The sequence below is a fragment of the Anoplopoma fimbria genome, chromosome 11, assembly GCF_027596085.1.
Source record: "Anoplopoma fimbria isolate UVic2021 breed Golden Eagle Sablefish chromosome 11, Afim_UVic_2022, whole genome shotgun sequence".
NCBI classification, from domain to species: Eukaryota; Metazoa; Chordata; class Actinopteri; order Perciformes; family Anoplopomatidae; genus Anoplopoma; species Anoplopoma fimbria.
Genome location: NC_072459.1, coordinates 22,287,157 through 22,305,549, shown reverse-complemented (window position 1 = coordinate 22,305,549; position 18,393 = coordinate 22,287,157). Strand labels below are relative to the sequence as shown.

General features: G+C 43.0%; 1 protein-coding gene across 1 annotated transcript; it reads right to left on the bottom strand.

Annotated features, from left to right (window-relative positions):
* Window positions 1-1,350: 1,350 nt before the first annotated feature.
* On the bottom strand, window positions 1,351-17,189 carry smarca4a (SWI/SNF related, matrix associated, actin dependent regulator of chromatin, subfamily a, member 4a). The gene is given in 35 exon segments (XM_054606795.1): window positions 1,351-2,060; window positions 2,548-2,687; window positions 2,793-2,925; window positions 3,040-3,141; window positions 4,003-4,111; window positions 4,316-4,575; window positions 4,687-4,905; window positions 5,010-5,087; window positions 5,616-5,882; window positions 7,297-7,460; window positions 7,560-7,726; window positions 7,840-7,886; window positions 7,984-8,070; window positions 8,224-8,331; window positions 8,460-8,573; window positions 8,683-8,925; window positions 9,014-9,124; window positions 9,247-9,313; window positions 9,424-9,587; window positions 9,681-9,828; window positions 10,030-10,142; window positions 10,251-10,311; window positions 10,555-10,685; window positions 10,778-10,828; window positions 10,922-11,089; window positions 11,231-11,404; window positions 11,640-11,813; window positions 11,962-12,088; window positions 12,325-12,478; window positions 12,481-12,579; window positions 12,669-12,767; window positions 12,982-13,440; window positions 14,746-14,878; window positions 15,087-15,351; window positions 17,020-17,189. Coding segments are annotated over 34 exon segments (4,926 nt in total). The 5' UTR covers window positions 15,309-15,351; window positions 17,020-17,189; the 3' UTR covers window positions 1,351-2,027.
* Between the last annotated feature and the right edge of the window lie 1,204 nt (window positions 17,190-18,393).

Here is an 18,393-nt window from a genome sequence, read left to right as displayed (position 1 = left end):
TGATACTTTGTGAAATAGATAAATGGTTTAGATAGTCAGCTAAATTTAATAGTTCAAAAAGTACGCTTAAATAAGATAATGGATAAATGGATGCCATTATTCAATTCAATATAATTAATTTGTCTATACAAATATCACAAATTACAAATTAGCCTCAGAGGGCTATGATGTCCTTGGACCATTGCAGTGGATAAAGAAAAACTCATTTTTTTGTGTTAAAAACCTTTAACACAAAAAAAGTGAAGAAGAGAGCAAGAGAGGAGGGATCCCTCTCCCAGGAAGGCCAGAAGTGCAATTTATGTGTACAGAATTTACAACATAATAACATTACAACATAGTCAATCTTTATGACAGACATTATACCTATACAAAAAAGAGCAGATTAATCACTACTACTTTAAATCATTACTACAAATAACAGCAGCAGTAGAAATGGATAACTCTAGCTAAACAGTTAAAAAGTTGGCTAAAAGAAGGTAATGGATAAATGGTTTGAATAGATTGTGTTAGCTAAAAGTAATGGATAAACAGTTAAAAAAGTTAGCTAAAAGACACTAATGGATAAAAAGTTGGAATAGATAACTGTAGCTAGAAGTAATGTATAGGCCTACACACTAGTTAGCTAAAAATAATGGATATAGGGTTGATAGCGTTTATAGTTTTCTAACAGATGCATGGTTGAAATAAAGAGGGATTAATGGCTGAAACAAAGGAAAACTTGACCAAACCAAAACATTGACAGTTCAGGTGTATGACAAACGTAACAACATCCACTTTTATACAGTTAGTACAGTATCACTGTATTCGGGAAATAGATGTGCTAGGGCTATAAGGATTTTTGATTACTGTTGTTTATTTATTTAATTAATTGAGTTTAAATTAGTCCATCATAGTGACGATGACATTAGAAAAACCTAGTTCTGTTGAGTTAAATAAAATCCTTTTTTCTTAAAAATGCAAATGTACACATTTGAAATATGACATGTGGCGTTGTTGAAGGGTTACTAGAGTTCGTTTGACAGAGCTGTGGGGGGTTCTCATACACAGTATGGGTATGTCTAAAGAAAAGGTTGGTAACCATTATAGCCTAAACCACAAGAAATACAACAGAGACCAGGAGTAAAAGTAAAAAAAAAAAAAAAAAAAAATGTAATTTGACTTAAACTATTTACTATCTGAAACATGACAATGAGCATGAAAAAAACATTAATAGCAGATGTAAACAATCATAAGTGTGCATTTACGTGTTCTCAGTTGGCCATCTAGTGTACGGATGTGATAAGTGCAGTGCATGTAACAGTGCCTGCGTGCATTTTTGGGCAAACAAAAGCGACAAAAAGCAGCTTAATTATGAGATGCCTTTATTGTACTTTTTGGAATCCAGTGACACCGACACGAGAAAATGGTCCTATCCCTCCCTCCCCCTTTTACATACACAACCTGAGAGGGAGGGGCTGCAGGGCGGGATGCACCGTGATCCCGCTTGTAGTCTTAAATTAAACACAGAGATAATAGCGAAGACACATCCAGGTGCTTTTCCACAGACACGCACGACATGCATTCAAAAAGGGACTTCAGGGAACGCAGTGACTCCTGGTTCACATGTACGCTTTTGTCTTAAAGTAAAAAGACGACAAAAATGAATACCACTTAAAAAAAAACAGTTAGCTGTCTTTATGGCCCACGATCAGTCTATAATTCAGGCTCTGTCAATTTTCCACTTACAGGAGAAAACAAAACAAAAAAAAAGGCAAAGAGACACTACTATTCATACAGGGAAAATGGTTTAAATATGGAAGTGAATGGTTCATAGCTTTCATATTTTAGTCTTTTTTTTATTTAATTGGTTTTTCAATTTTCAATTAATGGTATACTTTAATGAGAATACAATTGTCTCACTAAAAATCAGCTCATCTAGTAAAACTAAGCCGCTTCCACCGACTGTCTCCCTGCTGTATCTAAGTAAAATATATAAAGTCCAGTCAAGGGGCTCAGTGGGCCGTTGGTCCGATCGGGAGTGGTTCACTTCAGTCCTCCTCGCTGCCACTGGCCGAATGCTCCTGAAACAAAGATTTACTTGCGTTATCTAGAAGAAGGGCACGAGAGCGTAGTATCCGCACACACTATGACACGTTCAAATAGAACAATCAAATTTATGGTCAATAAAGTGTAAGAAAATATTTAAAAATGCAATTTGCCATTTCCCCAAAGGCCAATTTCACGATTCCAAATATCTTCTCTAGTCTGACAAATAGTTCAAATCCCAGATATATACAATTTACGATCATGGAAACAAAATAAACAAAGAGAAGCAGAAAATTCTTGCTATTGAGAGGCCGGATCTGTGACGTATTACTTAAACAAGTCATTGATACAATACAAAATAGTCGTACTTAACACTGAGTGCCAACTTAATTAAAGCTCTATATTTACAGCATTAAACAAAAAGACAAAGGGAGCGTCTTTACACTAGCATTATCAGCGTTTCATTCAGAGTTATGCCTCTCAGTAAGGGTGTTAATCTTGTGTTTGAACCTCTCTTCTCACCTCTTCCTGTTCATCCTCGCTGTCATCGTCGCTCACCACAGGTTTAGCCCTGGAACCACGGCCCCTCCGTCGTTGTCCTTTTCCCCCTCGATCCCCTTTTTCTTTCCGGCTCAGCTTGATCTTCACCTTCACCGAACGAGCTGACAGAAAAGATCACAAACACGGTCACGTTTAATGTGCCTCACCCGGACTATTGCGTAAACGCTTCGGTGCTCAGTGTGATACACTTAGTTTCTGATACTCACGTTCAGACTCAGAGCCTTCGTCTAGGTCATCCTCCTCCTCCTCACTGTCCTCTCCTTCGCTCTCCTCCTCCTTCTCAATCTTCTGTCTCACACTGGTGAAGACAGACTGCAGCACAATGGAGTCCTCATAGATCTGAAAGGTTTACACAATGAGATTATTACAACATTGACTCAAGCAACGTTCTGTAGATGTTTAATTTACTCAAATATGTCCGATATTTAAGTGTGTGCTTGTGGCTGGACTCACCAGAGACCCCTCCAGGTTGAAAGTCTGGGCATTTTGACACAGCAGCATCACATCCTTCTCCAGGTCGTTCAGGCTGCGGTACTTGTGGCTCCGGATCCTCTCCTGGTGGGACAAAGGAAGGCAGCAGTCAGACATACAGGAGATACTCAGATGATACAGCACAGAGGGACAGTTGTAAAAATCTTAAAGGGATAGTCTGGATGTTTTGAAGCGGGATTGTATGAGGTACACATCTACAGTCAGTGAATTACCTACAGTAGGTATCGGTCGGAACGCCAGTTTGGAGAACCAGACAGGAGTTACCACACACAAAGCAAGATACTGCTGTGGACGTGGGCAGCAGCAAAACATATTTCAGACACCAAAAAGAATCAGTTCAAATGTACACCATATTTAGAATTTTTTCAATGCTTTATTTTGCCATCAGACAGCTCTTTCTGAAGGGGAATTGAAGCTGTTATCTATGCTTTCTTCAAAGCCACCAACTCAAAAACATACATTTTACCTGGAAAAACGCTGTAGTTTAGTCTGTGGCTGCCTCGATCTGTTAGTTTGTTTTTTTGTAATTGTGTGACTTTAGTGAATCTCAATAACACAATAGCACAATCCAACTAACCAATTGAAGTAGATGTAGACAACCTGTGTTCTGCGAGGTGAAATTAATGTTTTTGTCCAAAGAGTCTGGTGGCTTTGACGAGAGCATCGATAACAGCTTTAGTATATATTCTAAATATAGCGTACAGTTAAACTGATTGAGAATCTTTTAGCTGTCTAAAATAAGTTTTGCTGCTACCCCTTTCCACAGAAATACATTTCTTTGCTTCCCCGCTGGGAGTCCTGTCTGTTTCTCCAAACTGGGGGCGTGCCGACCGTCATCTCCTGTAGGTATAATACGCTGACTCCACTTTAAAAACATCTGAACTATCCCTTTAACATGAAGACCAGATAGACCTTTATCCTCACCTTGATCTTTCTGAAGTCCACTGGTTTGCGGATGAGCTCGTAGTACTCGGGCAGCTCCTTGCGAGAAGGCAGCTGGATGAAGACCTCGCTCAGCTGTCGCCCGTTACTACTGAGACAAGGCGGCAGGTTTCTTAGTATGCATCACTGGGAGCCAATGCTCTATCTAAAATTTCCACCTAATAAATTAAAAAGGAAGCTTCTTGTCTTCAGATTAAATATCTATCATTTCTGACAATTCTTCTGAGTAGCTTCCTTGAGGATAAGTTTATCTATCAGTGTGATTATAGTAGTACTAGTACGCTACTGTCCTTACCCGTCCTTATATTTGATGACTGCATCAACAATCTTCTTCATCTTCTTGGTGAGGGACATAGGGTTGGGAGAGAGCTTCTCAGCAGGCGGGCGACCACGTTTCTTCGCTTTCTTCACGTCGTCGTCCTTGTCCCGCCCGCGGCCGCTGCTGGAGCTCGGTGTGGCCGGGCCGTCGTGGTCGCGGTCCCTCTTGCGCTTTCTGGTGGTCTTTTTGTGGCGCACTTCCTCCTCGATGTCCTCTAGATTACCTTCCTCTATGGCCTGCGGCGAGAAAAAAAAATTAGCAATGCAGATAAATCAGGTCAAAAGCTTCATTTATGAAGATGCAAAAGTTACAATATTTTCCAACAACTACACGCGATGACATCCCACCTTGAGCCACTGTTTCTCAGTGAGCGAGTCGCTGTAGTCCACCTCCTTGCGCTGGCGGGATCCTCTGCCGAAGATCTTCTCCTCCTCCTCTTCGCAAGTTAGCCTCTCAACCTCAGCGTCGTCTTTCAAAATCCAGCTGGGCATATCGTCCTCCTCCATCAGACGGGGCTTCCTCTTAGGGTTGCGGGCATCCTCGCGGCGTCTGTCTAGATCCATGCGCTGGAAAGAAGAAGAAAAAAATGAGAATAAGCAGTAGAGGGATTAGTGGATTCAATTTAGGAAGCGACAAAGTATTGAACAATTGATAAGGAAGTGGGATTAACCATGAACTGTTCAAACTCCTCTTCACTTCTGGCTATCATCTGATTGACAGTCTCGTCATCGGGCACTTCGTCCTCCTCCTGTTGACAAAAGAAGACAAGTGAGTAACGAGACTGATGGCAGATATCTGTGGCACCTCAGAGCCACGTTATTGAACCAATGACTTTCACCTATACAAAAACGAAAAAATTATATTATATATTGTATATTATATTACTTTTTACCATAGGTAGCAGTGTAAATAGCATTGCATATTTGACCAAATTATCAGGAGAAGTACATTTGAATATTAAAATTGAGAAGTAAAAATGGGAAAAATCATTGTTACTGGAAAAATAGCAGAGAAAAGGGAAAAGGGAGAGTCAAAATTGAAAAAAACTTTAGTGTAAAAGTATAATTTAACCATCAAATGTTTGTGTAGAAGCATAAATACATTAAAGGAGAAGTCTGTATCGATGAAAGCTCACAAATCCTGAGGAGAGATGGAAATAAAGAAAAAGAGATAGGAGGAGAGAGAGGAAATAAAAAGAGAATGGCAAGGTGGAGCAGCCCACAGGCAGGTTTGGGCGGGTGGGCAACATTTTTAACAGGATCAGATTTCCACCCACCCATGCCCCCCTAGGACGGCAGCCTCCTTGGGCCCCGACCTCGTCCTGTTCCTCGTGCTCCAGGATGGCCTGCAAGAAGGCCCGACGTTCGCAGCCGGAGGACTTCTGGTCGAACATGCCGGCCTGGATGACCTTCTGGTCCACGTTCAGCTTGTACTTGGCCGCCGCCAGGATCTTTTCCTCCACGCTGTTGACGGTGCAGAGGCGGAGCACGCGCACTTCGTTCTGCTGACCGATGCGGTGGGCTCTGTCCTGGGCCTGCAAGTCCTGTAGGGGGAACGCACATGGTGATTAGAATGGGTGGAATGATACAAAAAAATGTGTGTGTGACATAATAACAACCTAAGATGCTGAAGGATCTATTACAGAAACCCAAAAGCTAAGAGGGTATGGACACATTTTCTGTTGGGCAATATTATATTGAACCTGGCATCCCCAGAGCTAACCATTTTAAATATTTTCATTATAGCTCTTTTTTCTATGTAGCTTATGTACTTCATTTTATGCAGCTAGAGAAAGTCAGACATACGTTACATAACTCCAACTCTAAATGTAAATTAATTTGGCAGCCCTTCCTTCGACATATTTTTTGTATTACTTTTCTTATTTTATTTATATTTTTTTCCCTTGGGTTTTTTGACTCGGCTCTGACTTGCTGATATTCTTATATATTCATATGTAGTTTTTTTTTAAGCTTCTTCAATTGTATTGTATTGTATCATATCTCACAAGCCTGAGTTGTGTAGAGGAAAATTCAAATAAATAGATCACAAAAAAACAAACTTAATAGTAATGGTGTCAGACGAACATTACAACATAACCATGTTAAGTGTTATTAATAAGGTATTAATTAGATTTATTGAATATACTGGATGTATTGCGGCTTATCCTACGTGGGATGTAGTAGACTGTATTGCAAACATCAAGTACCAATTGTCATTGAATTTTCTAAGCTAAGTTTCGCTTTCTTGTACTTTCCCCTCTCAGAAACAAAAAGTGAAAAACTCACATACACATGTTGACCGCTCTGCTGGGCGATTGTGAGTGACGTAAGAAACGCGTGTTTTTGATTCAAGCGGGGAAAACGCCCGGAGAGAGCAAAAATAAGTTTTGCAGTACGTGTATATACCGGGAATTACGGTAAGAGTGTGTAGAAGATGACCTTCTGGTGAACCTGAATTTCACATTCAAGTCAGTCATTCAATAATAAAAAATACATAAATAAATCAAACAAAATGAATAAATAAAATATACAATTTAATGAATGAAAATATAAAAAACTATATTTTAGAGAAAATTTGAATTTCAAGTGTGTATAATCACACTGAATAAAAAAAAAAAAAATGTATTTCTTAAACCAATCTGACTTCAAAATGACAGCACTTGTCAGAGTGATACGGAGAAAACTTCCTATTTCCACACACCATGTCACTCAAATATGAGAGCAGACCACCTCAGAGTGTCACTCAGACAATATTAGGACATTCTGATGTGGAATTTCAAAATTAAAGCCCCCTAAAGTGTCTCATACCGAGTGGTGTTCCCTCTCAGATTAATTTACTAGATTTACTACGCATTAAACTAGTAATGTTATTTTAGAGAAAATATGAAAATGGATATAAATATAGGTTGTTGAAAAGCCATATTGCATTGATGACAAGATATACTTGCGTCCACGTACCTGATGTGGGTTCCAGTCACTGTCATAGATGATGACTGTGTCAGCAGACTGCAGGTTGAGGCCCAGGCCTCCTGCCCTGGTGCTGAGCAGGAACACAAAGTACTCAGAGGCCGGGTCGTTGAATGTCTTCAGCAGCATGCCACGGTCCTCTGCCTTGGTGGTTCCTGTTGGAGGAGGGGAAAAGATTTAGCGTGTAAAAACAGTTAATCTCAATTGTTCCATATGTTTAGACCCACAAACACTTGGCCCGTGTGGCGTCTCACCGTCCAGACGCAGGTACTTGAAGCTGCGGTAGGCAAAGTAGTCCTCCATGATGGTCATGAGTGTGGTCATTTGACAGAAGAGCAGCACTTTGTGGTTGGTGGCCCTCAGCTTGGGCAGGATGCGGTCCAGCAGCTCAAACTTCCCAGAGGAGCGGTAGAGGTCAGGGCTGCACAGGCAGAGGGAGCAATTATGAGTAGGTCGAATGCAACCAGTGTGTGACAGATATCCACCCTCACACCTGCAGTACAAACACACACACAAGTTCAAAGCATTACTTACCCACTCACGACTCCACCAGAGTAGCCCAGATGCTCGGAGAAAGACTCCTGTAAAACAAAAAACAAACAGAAAACGGTCACATTCGTTCCATCTGCAACCGTTTCTACTCCTTTAATGCATTTAGGTGGAGCTTCTGTCCGGTACCTCAATGTGCTGGAACATGTAGGGGTGGTTGCAGATCTTTCTCAGTTGCATGATAGTGTTCATCAGGGTCTTCGTGCCACCTTTACCCTAGAAAATGTAGAAAGGGGAAAACAAACGCTTTTTAGTGTCCAATTATGTTTGAGCAGTGAAATAACATTATGTGCACTCCACTTTAAAATGTCTGCAAAACAAGAGTTTCACCAAGGAAATTTAAAAAAGACATGATCTTCTTTTCATTACCTTCTTGTCTTTTTCTGACCCGTCTGTGAGCAACACTCCCTTGGCCTGCATGTGTCTGTACAAAACCCTCTGTAGGGCTGACATGTCACATTTAATCACGTACTCCACCTATAAACCAACAAAGAGGAGAAAAAAAATATTTGATTAAAAACCATGGATCTTGAGCTTAAACATTCAAGCAGGAATCAAATCATGGATTAATAAAATGTCATCAAAACGAGAGCGAACATGCTGACCTTCTCTGGCAGCTGAGCCTCGACTTCTTTCTTGAGTCGGCGCAGCAGGAACGGCCTGAGCACCTTGTGTAAACGTCGAATGATCAGAATGGTCTCTTCTTCATTCAGGTCAACCTGGAGGGGGAAGGGATAACATTTAACTGCAGCTCATTGTCATGAGGAGGTCTATGTGAAAATACTACCTCCACAAAACACGAACAATACACTTTGACCAGCGACTCACCTTCTCTCCGGTCATGGCGAAGGGGGCGTTGAACCACTGTTCGAATGTGGTGCAGCTCTTGAAGATGGTGGGCAGCAGGAAGTTGAGCAGGGCCCAGAGCTCGGGCAGCTTGTTCTGCAGCGGGGTGCCGGTGAGCAGCACGCGGCGCGGGGCCAAGTAGTGAGTGTTCAGGACCTGGGTCAGCTTACAGTGATGGTTCTTCATACGATGGCCCTCGTCCACGATCATGTACTTCCAGCGAAGCTTTGGGACGAAATATAGAAGTTAGAGAAGGAGAAACAGATTTGATTTTTTTTGCAACCTAAAACTAAATCCGAGGATGCGTCCTTACCTTAGCTAGCACTTGCTTGTCTTTGATAATATACTCGTACGTGGTGAGCAGCACGTTGAACTTGCCGCTGCGCAAGATCGGAACGAACGCACGGCGAGCAGCTGGAGACCCCTGAAAGAGAACGGCACTGCTTTTCAGTTATGTTCGACGACACAACCGCATCAAAAAAATAAATAAATCATTGAATATGTAATTGACCTCGGCTTTTAAACTCTTTTTGTCAAAGGACTGACCTTGTAGGAGACTTTCACAACAGATGGGGCCCACTTATCAAACTCGTAGACCCAGTTTGATAAAGTTCTGAAAAAAAAAAGACAACAGGAAATTGAGCATAAAAAAAACACAACTCATGCACTTTTATGTTGAATCACTAAGCCAGAGGGAGCTGAGCAGGGTGTGTTGGAGCTTACGAGAGAGGTACTATGATGAGGAAGGGCCCGTTGAGGCGCTTGTTCTCCATGAGGTAAGTGATGAGGGCGATGGTCTGGATGGTTTTGCCCAGACCCATCTCATCTGCCAGGATGCCATTCAAGTTGTTGTTGTAAAGCGACACCAGCCACTCCAAACCTTTGATCTGAGCAGGAACAAGTCAACGTTAGCTTTCGGTTCAATTGGGCTCATTAAACGGATCGCTCTACTCTTTTTCGGCCATGTTTCGTCTGCGTACCTGGTATTGCTTGAGCTGCCCATTGATCAGCAGCGAGGACTGTTTATCAACCTTCTCGGTGACGGCGTGAGCCACAGCGTAGTAGGACTGCAGGCCTCGGTTGAAGCTCGCATTACCGTACTCATCATCTACGTCCTGCTTAGCGTGCCTAGTGGGAAAAAATTGGGCGCCGACAAACTACAGTGAATTTCTGTTTTGGTGAATAAAAACAACGTGGTATAAAAAGGAATCTATAAGCTAACATATAAATGTCTTAAAAATGTCTTTGTGAATGACCCAAAAGCATTTTTTAGATTTATTATTGACTTAAATATTAAATAACAACATAATCTCAGCGGCTCCATCGTACTCGATGATGTGCAGGACATCCACTTCAGACACTTCTTCGCAGTCAGGATCGGGAATCTTCTTCTTCTCATCTGCTTGAGTTGCGGAGGAATGAGGTTGCTCCTCTTCTTCATCCTGACCAAAAAAAGAAAAGAAAAAAAAGGGGATCAGAGAACTGTTTGCTATAAAATAATAAGCACATTGACCATTTTGCTTTGATGTAGAGATCTCTGCGGCACACACCTCCTCTTCCTCTTCTTCTGAACCGCTTTCTTCGCTGTCAGAGCGCGGAGCTACTTCGTATCTGTGAGAGAAACAAAAAGGTTTTGTGACAAGGTTAAAATAATTTACGGAGATACGACGGGTTTGTGTCTTCTTTGCTGCCGAAGGACAACTGCTAATCTGCTTTGTCGCCAATCGACGTCACCCTCCGAGTCGTAACTTTTACCCTTTTCCAACAACATCTGCCTCTAACATCGGCACTGAATTTGACAAACAGTGAATATCTCCCTCGCTTAAGTTATTATTAGACAGATTTGACACTGACCCTGGGTTCATTTCCAGCCAGGTCTCCAGCTGGCCAGCCTTCGGTGCTTCCATTCCGGTCAGGATCTTCCCACTGTCCACGTGGATGACCTTCACCGGTAGGTCGCTCATTTGACTGGTCTCATCTAAAGGCTGTGAGAAGAGAGAGAAACAAATAAAGAATCATGTCAGGTAGATCAATGAGATTATAAATGACATCTTATCCAAGTAGACGTGTTTCTCACCTCTCCATCGGGTCCCAGGGCAGGAGCGCCACCCTCCATAGTCTCCGGCTTCTGAATAAAATACAGAAATTTAAATGTACATGAAAGAAAATGCTATTTAGAACGAAGAAAGAGATGCATCAAACCTGCCTCTAATAAACTAACCTTCTTTTTCTTCTTCTTTTTCTTCTCTTTGAGAGCTTGCACAGCTTTGTGAGCGCGCACCAGCTCGGTGAGGTTGGCCACGTACTCGTCCGTCTGCTGCAGCAGGTAGGCCAGACGCTTGTCTTTCTTCTGGTCGATAAGTTTACGGTAGCCTTCTTCATCTTCAGCCTAGGAGAGGATTCACAAACATGTTGGACTGCTAATACACACACACGCTATAACAGCCATGTGTTCCATGTATCCTTGAAACTGTCCATCCGATAGCAAATACAAACGTATTTGTGTCTCCTTAATAGATCCGAGTCTCACCATCAGCCTCCGCATTCTCTCCTTTTCAATGCGCTCATTCTCTTTCTTCTGCTCGCGCTCGGTGTTGGCATGGTAGGTGGCGACGGCTTTGGTGGCCTTCTGGAGCTTCGCGGTGATGGAGCGGTGGTACTCCTTGAAATCCTTGGCGTGCTGCAGGATGCTGTTGAGGTATTCCTGTCAACAGAAAGGACACACAAAGCCACCGCTGTTATATTATTCTAGAAAGAATATGAAAATAAATCTCTTTATTCTTTTTTTGTTTCTCCTCTTTAACTTTCTGTTTTCACTTTTTGCACAGTTAAGAAATATTACTTTCTTTTTCCTGCTGTGTTGTGTCAATCTGTTCTGTTTTTGGAACGTAAATCACAACAAAATAATAAACATGCACCAAAGAAAATGTCAGGTGTACCTGGTGTTTCTGGCGACGTTTCCTTTCCTGTTCGATCTTCTGCTGTTTCTCGAGCTTCTCGGTGATGCGGGCTTCACGCAGCGACTGCCGTTTACTGCGCTTGTAGGCCTTGGCGTTGAGGGCAGTTTCCAGAGCAGTGTCACGGCGCATGCAGACCACCACCTCCTGACGCAGCTGTGGGCACAAAAAACAGTGGACATATTGAACACTGCATCTTCTCCACCGGGGAAAACAATGACTGACTGAATAAATATGCGGAAGTCCGATATGTGCTACAGTTGTCTATGCTTGAAGCATTTCTTGAGGATAATTTCTTGGCTACCTGTCTCTGGAAGTTAAGCAGCCTCAGGGCCTTGAGCTCGATGGTGGCCTTAGTGCGCAGGTCACCGGCTAGAGAGCCAGGCAGGTTCTCAAGCTCCTGGATACGGTGAGCAATACGGGCCTGTAGCCTGAAGAACACATGTTTAAAAATAATTTAACATTGTAATAAAATTCATGTAAATAATGGCTTTTAAATGTATTTTTAGGGTTTTTGGATGTAGGGCTGTTTGACAAGTGTAAATACCATGTTAGATACATGCAATTAAGAGAACAAAACAGTGTGCTTTATAATGTTTCAGAAAGAAATACATGGTGCAAACTTCAACACTGCTGCAGTGTGTTTCGCCTGCACCCCCGTCCTCACCTGTACTCTCTCTCCTGCAGGATCTCCACCGGGTCCAGCCCGCGGGGCTTCTGGATGGGGGTTATGCGGTTCTGCTTCTGATGAAGCATCATGGGAGGGGGCTGGGCGGGCTGTCCGGGGGACTGCGTCTGAGGGGGCATCACTGGGGAGGCGGCGGGGGAACGGAGGGGGGAGCGGGAGAGGGCCTGCCAGTGGGCTGAGGTGGAATCAGCTTCTGAGGAGGGTTGGACGGGGCAGCGGCATTCACCATTGGTCCTGGAGGAGAGGAGAAGAGGTCAGTCCTGCTGCGTGTGCATATGAACACACAATGTGTAGACTGAGTTGAGACTCAAGATAAAATTTACCTTCAGGCCATGATTTTGGGGGTCCGTTGGTAGGCGGGCCTTGCATACCAGGGGGAACTCCTGCAGGTCCAGGAGGCGCCATATTAGGACCTACCATGCCTAAAACAAGAAGAACAATTCGATTTCACCGGTTATTATTTAATAGTGGGACAGCTAATAAATAATGAAATCATTTTCAGCCACCAGGTGTCTCTGCTGAGCTATCATATGATCAGCTTTCTTTGTTCAAAGCTCATGTTTGGATATAGTATTTTCAAGAGGCACATTACAAAAACACACTAAACCGGCTTCCTGTGGGACCAACTTAACTCACCGTGTGGTCTGTTGTAGTTGGCCTGAGCGGGTCCCGGACCAGCTCCAGGCCCGACACCCGGCCCCACGGAGGGCGGCATGTTGGGCATCGGCGGTTGCTGCATCCCCGGCATGGGCCTCTTCCCCTGCACGGCCATCTGCAGGTGCTCCGGTAGGGGCTGACTGCGTGCCAGCATCTTGTAGGCCATGATCTGAGCCCTGAGTTGGTGCAACTGGTTCTGGTTGAAAGGCGCGGGCCCACCTGCCACACCGGGTCCCCCTACTGCAGGGCCGGGTCCGCCTGGACCCTGGGGACCGCCGCGGTTAGGTTGACCCATTCCCTGGTTCGGGTCCCCGCTGCCCTCCATAGGGCCAGCCACAGGGCCGGAGGGACCCCCGGGCATCATAGGGCCAGAGGGAGGGCCGTTGGCTGGGACGGGGCTGGGTGCGTGCTCAGAGCCTCCCAATGGAGAGGGGTAACCTGGGGAACACAGGACAGATGCATGATGGGTATGACGAATATTCAAACGTTTTTTAATTTGATTAAGAGGATATATTGACCATAGCTCTGCTAGACATAGCGCACTAACATACTTCTCATACAAAGTGTGACGTAACATTTAGTATGAGGTGCGTTCAAATGGCCTTAGCATCTATACTAAATGACCAGGAATTTCTGAGTATAAGACGTGAGCTTACTGGACATACTAAACCGCCCCAAAATGCATTGCAGCTCTTCAGACTGCCTAATGGCGGACTGCGAGACAGACGGCTTTAATAATTAACTGGTTGGATTAAATAATTAGGAATGACTGCAAGTGTTGTTTAGGTACAGTTAAGAGGACAAACACGGGAGCTCACATTTACAATGTATTGTAGAAAACACTAAAACATGTTATAATCTAAATTTGCCTTGAAGTCATACTTAAAAAAATATGACATTGAATGAAAGAGGTAATGTGAATGTGTGATAAACTATTTTAATTCCACGGTAGCTCAGACCGGTAATGTCGTGATCGATAGTCAGGTGATCGATACAGTCATGTGATATATGTTAGTAAGCAATTTCAAACACAATTCGGTAATGAATCAGGTTCGGAAGCTTCAACGCATGTTAACAACTCAGCCAGATTTGACCATAATGACAATAAAAATACTGATGTATAATCTAAGTAACATTCAGTTTTATTCTCTTTCAAGACTGCCCAGGAAATGACAACTGAAAAAAACGCCATTTACCTTGCTTAAACACAGAACCACCTCCATATCAAACACACTACTATTAGCTCACTTTAGTGTTCCTATGTGTATTTCACTTCCTCTCCACTTCTGCTTACTGACTGTGTGGTTTTTGTAGATGCAGCTGTCTTTGTTGTTGTCTGAAAGGGGAAGCCCCTCGGCCCCGCCCCTCCCGTTGTCCTGCCTACTGCTGTCTGCTCATGCTGCCAAATGAGCAGCAGCAGCAGAAGCAGAAGCATAAGAAGAGAAACCGGCTGGATGGGTTCACACAAACACACACACACCGTAAGTCTGCTTTATCCGTTCTGACTGTGAGAATATTTTCGGGGACAAAGAAGTAGATCCTCCATTGTAATCCATATACGACCGCTGCGTGTTGACGACGTACACAACTCAAGTAATCTGAGGATTCAAACTGACAACCCTCACGAGGCATGCAGAGACAACACCACCAAAATATATCAACACCGGAATGCATTTCCTCATGTTTCATCTGCCTACAACTTCTGACACAGGCTCCATTGAACGCAATGTTGTGTGTTGTTACCTTGAGAATGTTGGTCCATTGGGCTTGGAGGGGGTCCCATCCCAGGGTGCCCCCCTGGTCTCATGGCCATGCCCTTCATCTGGGCATAGCGGGGGTCATCGGGCATCCCCTTCTCATGCATGGCTTCCATGGGCTGATTAAAAAGACAGAATATAATCATATGTGAAACTTATTTTGATGAGAGGTTGGAATGTTGATTTTGAAAGCTATGTTTCAGTTCGATAGGTTAAAAGTTAGTTCTTACTGCATAATCACAAAAACTTAGATCAAAAGAATAATATACAGAATGAATTGAATGTATTTTCAACCTAAAAGGAACACATAATTAAACGGCGTATTACTTTGTGCATCTGGTGCATGTTCTCCTGAGGATATCCTGATGGTCCCTGTGGAGGGTGGGGGTGTCCAGATCCAGGAGGTCCTGGGCTAGGCCCCATCATGCTATGGGCCGAGCCGGGTGAGGGACCGGGGCTCGGGCCCATCATGCCTCCCGGAGATGGCCCTGGGCCTGGGGAGGGACCAGGCCGAGGTGTCCCTCCCATCGGGGGGTCAGGAGTGGACATCTCTCAGGGGGAACCTGGGAATGTGCGGCAGCAGAAAGTACCCCTGTGAGGAGAGACGACAACAGGAATTAAGGCGGTGTCCAGAATCCATCTGTGACCAGACGAGCATAATATTTAATTATGCAGAAGACTGAGCTATATAATCAACATTGCTCATTTTAACAATGTACAAACTATTTGAATACAATAGTAAAGACTGCAAAATGGAGCTAATGAAACCCCTGATGTGCTCTTATTTAAAAAAAAAAATGAAAAAGGTACATTTTGTCCATTTCTATTCTTCATGAAGCACAAACTCACCAGACGCGGTTGGGTTCAACCTGCTGAGGTCTGGCTCACCACAATACAACGAGCTCAAAGCACCATAATATTTACATATGAAAAACTCAACCATGATGTCTCTTTACAATTACAGTTACACTGTTAATCGCAATCATAAGTAAATGGTGTAGTCAATATAGTATAGGACAGTTGGAAAAGTACTCAGAGAGAGAGTAGGTCTCGATAACTTTTGTTGATCACTGTGCATGCTAAATAATTATTTTGGGAAAAGTGATGCTGTTGTTGTTGTTTTCGAGATGTATTGTTTGGGGCTTTGTCAAGTGTATATCATATACAAAATGCAGATCTGTTGTCGTGTGAACTAAAGCAAAACCTCCAAACCACAACTGATCACAGGAAAACTGTTTGAATAATGTTGTGGGTCTTCTTATACATGTCCAAACCTGAACCCTTGAGGATTCAAACTGTGACAGATGGTCAGTTGCTGAATGAAAGAAGATCACATTTATACAACATCTCTGAACTTGTGAGCAACAAGTCTTGGACTAAAGAGATGTAACACATCATATACATAGTGGATGGTCATTTAAACTGTCACTTTATGGGTCAGAATAAATATAAAGAAGCCTCTCTATTCAACAAGACACAACCTCTGCTGACACACACACACAGGCGGCCACTGAGAGGACAGGTTTTCAAAATAAAATAAAACTTTGCGCCATTCCAGCTCGAACAGTGTTTACATTCACCAACACGTTAGGTTAAATAACAGGTTAGCTATTATTAGCACGGCTAGCTCTACTAACGCTAGCCAGGCCTAGCTGGATTTAACAGTTAACAATTACATTGTGTCCTTTCACAAACATCGTTTTCTCCTCCAGTTTCACGTAATGTCAAACGAGTGCACCTGTGTTCACTGTAGACCTGGTTCACACCGTTAATCTGACACTGAATCGTTGTTAAAGCGACAAAGAACAGGAGCCTGAGCGGGGTTAGCTTAGCTAGCTAGCTAGCTACAAGCCTTGATACCACAACATAAGCTGGCTGCTAACCCGGACTAGCGTGCTAGCACGCTAGTCCGGGTTAGCCTAGCCGGCCATGCTCGCCCAGGCCAATTAGGCACAAAAAAATGTTGTTTTTCGGGATATGTATGGAGAATTGGCGACGTGTGAAAGGTTAGAGTTAGAGCATCCCTCGTCTCCGGGCTGATTGATCCATCGCGCCACCCGTACCCTTGGCACGGTGCTTCGCTCTAAAGCACATTTCCCAAAAACAATTTTCATTCATTGCACAGCGTCGCGCCTACAGTCGGTCTGGTCTTTCTCCTCCAACAAAACACGCCGAATAAAACCGCACACATCCTCTGAGAATCAGTTAGAAACACACACTAAACTCTCCTTGATTGATAACACAAGTGTAGCAGACTTACTTGATGTTTAAATCCTCGCCGGTAGAAACGTCTCTCGGTTTTTCCTCCTAGCCAGAAACAAAGACCGACCTACCCAGTTGGTTTTTTTCCTTCACCCCCCTCTCTCGGTAGATAGTATCGCAGAGAACCGGCCTGTGCGACTCCGCAGCGCCCCCATCCACCATGCCCAGTGAGGGATGCGTTAACAGGCAGGAATGAAGGATGGGGGATGGGTATTGTGGAAGAGAAGGCAGGAATGCTTATTACTACTCTCTTATTCCTGTGATCTCACACCAATACGAGCAGGAAACCTGTCTTAATTAGGCCCTGACATATGAATGGAGCTAGGGAGGGGGAAATACAATATATTATTTGGGGTATCTGGTTTTTGTCAGCCTGTATTTGTATGAGAATGCCTAAAATCCAGGAGTTATTTTCATTATTGATTAAACTGATGAGCGTTTGATCTTAAATATGGGAATGATGTGGTAATAATCATAATGTTACCAAAAGCCTTCATCAAAATGCATTTTGTGTTATAACAGTTTCATTCAGTCTACCTTTCCTTTTAAATTGAGTATTGCTGCCAGTTAATTTGTCAATCAGATACTTGACTAATTAAAAAAAATTGGCCAATTTAATGTTAGTTTGAATGGATTTGAATATGAGCTATAGCCTGTTATACTGTTTATTTAACTTACTTATTACTACTCTCTTATTCCTGTGATCTCACACCAGTACGAGCAGGAAACCCGTCTTAATTAGGCCCTGACATATTAGTGGAGCTAGGGAGGGGGAAATACAATACATTATTTGGGGTATCTGGTTTTTGTCAGCCTGTATTTGTAGGATAATGCCTAAAATCCAGCAGTTATTCAGTACCAGGGCTGTGAGTTATTTTCATTATTGATTAAACTGATGAGCACTTTGTTTGATCTTAAATATGGGAATGATGTGGTAATAATCATAATGTTACCAAAAGCCTTCATCAAAATGCATTTTGTGTGTGTCTATAACAGTTTCATTCAGTCTACCTTTCCTTTTACATTGAGTATTGTTGCCAGTTAATTTGTCAATCAGATAATTGACTAATTAAAAAAATTGGCCAATTTAATGTTAGTTTGAATGGATTTGAATATGAGCTATAGCCTGTTATACTGTTTATTTAACTTACTTATTACTACTCTCTTATTCCTGTGATCTCACACCAATACCAGCAAGAAACCCGTCTTAATTAGGCCCTGACATATGAATGGAGCTAGGGAGGGGGAAATACAATACATTATTTGGGGTATCTGGTTTTTGTCAGCCTGTATTTGTATGAGAATGCCTAAAATCCAGCAGTTATTCAGTACCAGGGCTGTGAATTCATTATTGATTAAACTGATGAGTTTT